This window comes from Octopus bimaculoides, chromosome 11, assembly GCF_001194135.2.
Source record: "Octopus bimaculoides isolate UCB-OBI-ISO-001 chromosome 11, ASM119413v2, whole genome shotgun sequence".
NCBI classification, from domain to species: Eukaryota; Metazoa; Mollusca; class Cephalopoda; order Octopoda; family Octopodidae; genus Octopus; species Octopus bimaculoides.
This window is the reverse complement of record NC_068991.1, coordinates 6539801-6543806: the sequence shown is the minus strand read 5'-3', so window position 1 is coordinate 6543806 and position 4006 is coordinate 6539801. Positions and strand designations below refer to the sequence as shown.

General features: G+C 38.0%; 1 protein-coding gene across 2 annotated transcripts in view; it reads left to right on the top strand.

Annotated features, from left to right (window-relative positions):
• The first annotated feature begins 821 nt into the window (after positions 1-821).
• LOC106877181 (leucine-rich repeat-containing protein 74B) overlaps positions 822-4006 on the top strand; it is a 35551-nt gene continuing 32366 nt past the window's right edge. Inside the window, exon 1 of one of the 2 annotated variants that reach the window (XM_052971453.1) lies at positions 822-1531. In XM_052971453.1, coding sequence (XP_052827413.1) covers positions 1529-1531 — 3 coding nt within the window. In that variant the 5' untranslated portion in view covers positions 822-1528. The remainder of the gene's footprint in view (positions 1532-4006) is intronic. The other variant, XM_014926017.2, reaches the window with a different exon arrangement.

The window sequence follows — 4006 nt, the reverse complement described above, 5'->3', positions numbered from 1 at the left end:
ATAATAATAATAATAATAATAATAATAATAATAATAATAATAATAATAATAATAATAATAATAATAATAATAATAATAATCTTTTCTACTATAGACACAAGGCCTGAAATTCTGCCAAGCACTTTGGCTAGTGTGCCAACGATTCTGCCAGCCCGCAGAATAAGTACCTATGAGAGGCATTGAATTTGTGGAACAGTTCAAGAGTTGGATTGAACTAAATACCTTGCAGTATCTGTTCCGAACCATTGTATTCTGGTAGCAACGACCGTAACGACACCGGTGCCAGGCTGTATTGGCCCAAGGCGGTGGCCTTTCCCCTGGATAATATTTATGGTGTAGAGAGAGGCAAGACTTGCATACATGAGTGACAGCTAATTTTCGTAAAAAAAAATCTAGGCTTTCCTCTCCACTTCACAGATGTTATCCAGAAAAAAGGCCGCCGATTTGGGGCAATACAGCCTGGCACCTGTGTCTTCAGTTATTGCTATGAGAACGCAGTGGACTGGAACAGATACCGCAAGACATCTTGTCCAATTCAACTCTACAAATTCGAGTCCAACTTCGGCACAAAGTTTAAAATTTGTGAGGTGGGGTCTAATTGATTACATCGACCCCAGAACTCAACTGGTACTTATTTTATTAACCTCGAAAGGATAAAAGGTAGTCAACCTTTACGGATGGAGGAAATGCCGAGTTCTATTCGAAACCAGAACCACGTAGCAAAATTACTGCTGTTGCATTTTTTTTTTTGCTGCTGCTGCTGTTGCTTAACCAATCAACTCTAATCCAACAGACCTCTACTGTGACTATTTCTTCATTTTTTACTCTCTTTAAAATTCCATTATACAATGCGTATTTCTTGTTAAAGACGGCCGAATGACATTTTGCAAGAGAATTGGCTGCTATTTGTAGCAGGTCCAACAGCAATAATATTGAAGCTCTCTCTCTCTCTACCCCGTTGGTTTGTGGTTACAGAGTTATTTACGAGAACTTTCAACAGTATGAAAACATAAACCGATATGTAACAATAGGCTTTGCAGAACAATAAGAGGTGCATTTCAAATGTAAGCCTTTAAATTCGCTAAGAAGTAATCTATTCAAAAACTTGGCAACCTTGTACAAGTTATGCAATGTTAGAAGGAAAGAAAAGAAAAAACGACTGGAGATAGTTCTGTTTCTCCTACTTGAAAGGATAATAAAAGGTGGCTATCAATTGTTATGTCATGACTTCAATGGCTTATGTCTCTGTTGCCAGGAGCTGACTTCGAAAAACAAACGACAAATTGTTTGCTGCGGTCGTCCATTATTAGTATTACTGCTGTTTTGTCGTTTTGTCTTCAGTCAACAATAATTTAAAAACAATTGGTGTCGTAGAGGGGAAAGAAAGAAAGACTTCCGTAAAACAAAATGTATTAGAAAGAGGCAGACACTGGGGTGAAAGGGATCTCTCAAGTCCAGAGAAAATACTTTGCTTTACGTTTATTTAATGCCATTTCTATGTTCTTACAACTGAACTAGGATTGATAAAATGGTAAGTTTGAATTTATTTCTATATATATATCGTTGTTCTGTGAAATCTTTCACCACAAATGTATAAATATTATAAACAACCCACGGTAGAATGTCTCTGATTTCGCTTATTTTACTCAATTGAAATAATTATAAACGAACATGGCTCGCTTTGCAGCCACGTGGCCTCGGGTTCAATCCAATGGTGCCAACATATATAGCTTAAATATAAAATGAACAATGAAAGTAAAAGAATTAGATTGTATTTAAGATTTATGTTAATTTGCTTCTGAAGTAGGGTCTCTTTGATGTTTATTAATCCTTTAAAAAATTTTGCGGCGGTGTGGTATGGAGCTTGCTTCACAACCACATGGTTCCGGGTTCAGTCCCACCGCTTGACAACCGATTAGTGTGCTGATGTCCCCGTAACTTACCGGTTCGGCAAAAGAGACCGAAGTACCAGGTTTGGAAAAAAAAAAGAATTGGGTCGACTCATTCGACTAAAATTCAAGAAGATGCCCCAGGATGGCCATAGTTTAATGACTACGACAAATATAGGTCCCGTACCGTGCATACAGTATAATGTTCATAGGATAAAAATTAAATGAAGTAAAGAACATGGTTTTATTTAACTGCTACAGGAACAAATTAATACGGTCCTTAAACAGATTATGTTTAATCTTTATTAATCTGTTTAAAAAAGTAAAAACAGAATTATTTCCAACACACCGCATGCAAAACTAACCAACTTCAAAAACGCTCATAGTTCTTTTACCTCACTCTGAATCTTATATTATGATACCCAGCCATTTCTGGCATCCTATATTTTGGTGTGCTTAGATTCTAATGAATTCTATAACTAAGCTCTCTCTCTCTCTCTCTTTCTCTCTCTCTTTCTCTCTCTCTCTCGCTTTCTCTCTCTCTCTCTATGAGAGAGAGAAAGAAAGAGTGTGTATGTGTGCGTGTGGTGCAAGAATTGTTGTGTGGTTAAGAATTTGGCACTTTGCAACCACGCAGTTTTGAGTTCGATCCCACTGTAGGATAACTTGTGCAAGTTTTACTGTTGAAGTTGATCCAAGAGTTCAATATAATTTGCAATATGGGTTGAATTAGCAGAATGATTTCAATTCACTTTGAAATCTGAAACTGCCACAAAGAAATTCACAATGATGGGGGTGTACGTCGAGAAAGTTTGAGAGAGTAATTTGCGCTCCATTCAGAAAGTGATTCCACCTCGAAGACGCTGCTCCGTTGGAACCGATGGCTGACTTTTATCGTAGCCTCGACTTCCCTACGATACTTGCCTTGTGAGTAGAATTTGATTGGTAGAATCTGTGCAGAAGCTCGTCATGTGTATATGATATTTATTCTCTTGTTTTTAATTATTTGACGCCTTCCTGTAAGGAAGGAACTGGTTTCTACAAAAGCGATAAAAGTCTGTCATTGGGACGTAAATTAAAAACATTCATTTTAAACTTGAAAATGTCTTGCATAGTTTTGTTGTTCCTCATACGGATCATGTTTGCCATGTCTATGTTAGCTGATTGTTGTTGTTTTTTCTTTCTGTAAACTCTAGATTTTCCAGGTTGTCACTCACAACACAAAGTGCACCAATTATAGGTAAAGAGAGAGAGAGGGGGGTTATCAGTCGTTTGCGGATTTCGTTTCGGCTCTCTCCAACTAGAGATTAAATCCTACCGAGGGTAACTTTGCCTTTCATCATTCGGGGTCGGTAAATAGTGTACCAGTCCCATCTACCCTGTTTTCTCCCTCCCTCCACCTTCCACCCCACTTTTTCCTCCTCCCTCCCTCGGTGTAGGTTTAGAACTGTAGACAGACGGTTTCTGCCAGATTTAAAGTACCCAGGGCAGGTCGTATGTCAAGACGATCCACCGACAACTCTGTCAACAGTTCGGTTCCCTAGGAAAAAGAACATATGATTGCGTGCGTGCGCGCGCGCGTGTGTGTTAGCAATAATCTGAAGGTTTGCAGATAAGCCCGTCACCTTTCAGTTTCTTGTGTGTGTGTGTGTGTGTGTGTGTGATAACAAGTTACTTATCGTAAAATATAGTGAAACACAGAAATAGCAATGTTGCAATATTTCGTTCAGACATCTTAAACCACTCTACCGAGTCGGAAGATGGCAGAATGTTTTAGAAAACTTTAGTGTTTCAAACTAATATTCCTGTGCCATTGTTTCTAGATTTATGTAAGGCAGCGAGCTGGCAGGAGCGTTAGCACGCTGGGCTAAATACTTGGTATTTCGTCTGCTGCTATGTTTCAAGTTCAAAGGATCTATTTTAAAACGGGGGCGCCAGTTTTCATTTATGTTTTATGTAGTGTTTTTGGTACGGAAAGACTTTCAAACTTCGTATACTTATCTATTTTGTGTTATAGAACAGAAAAATATTTTTGTATTCGGATTTATTTCATGTAAAAAATTGTCTTATTTCGATAATTTCTACTAATCACTGACGTCTATTCAGCCGATATACAT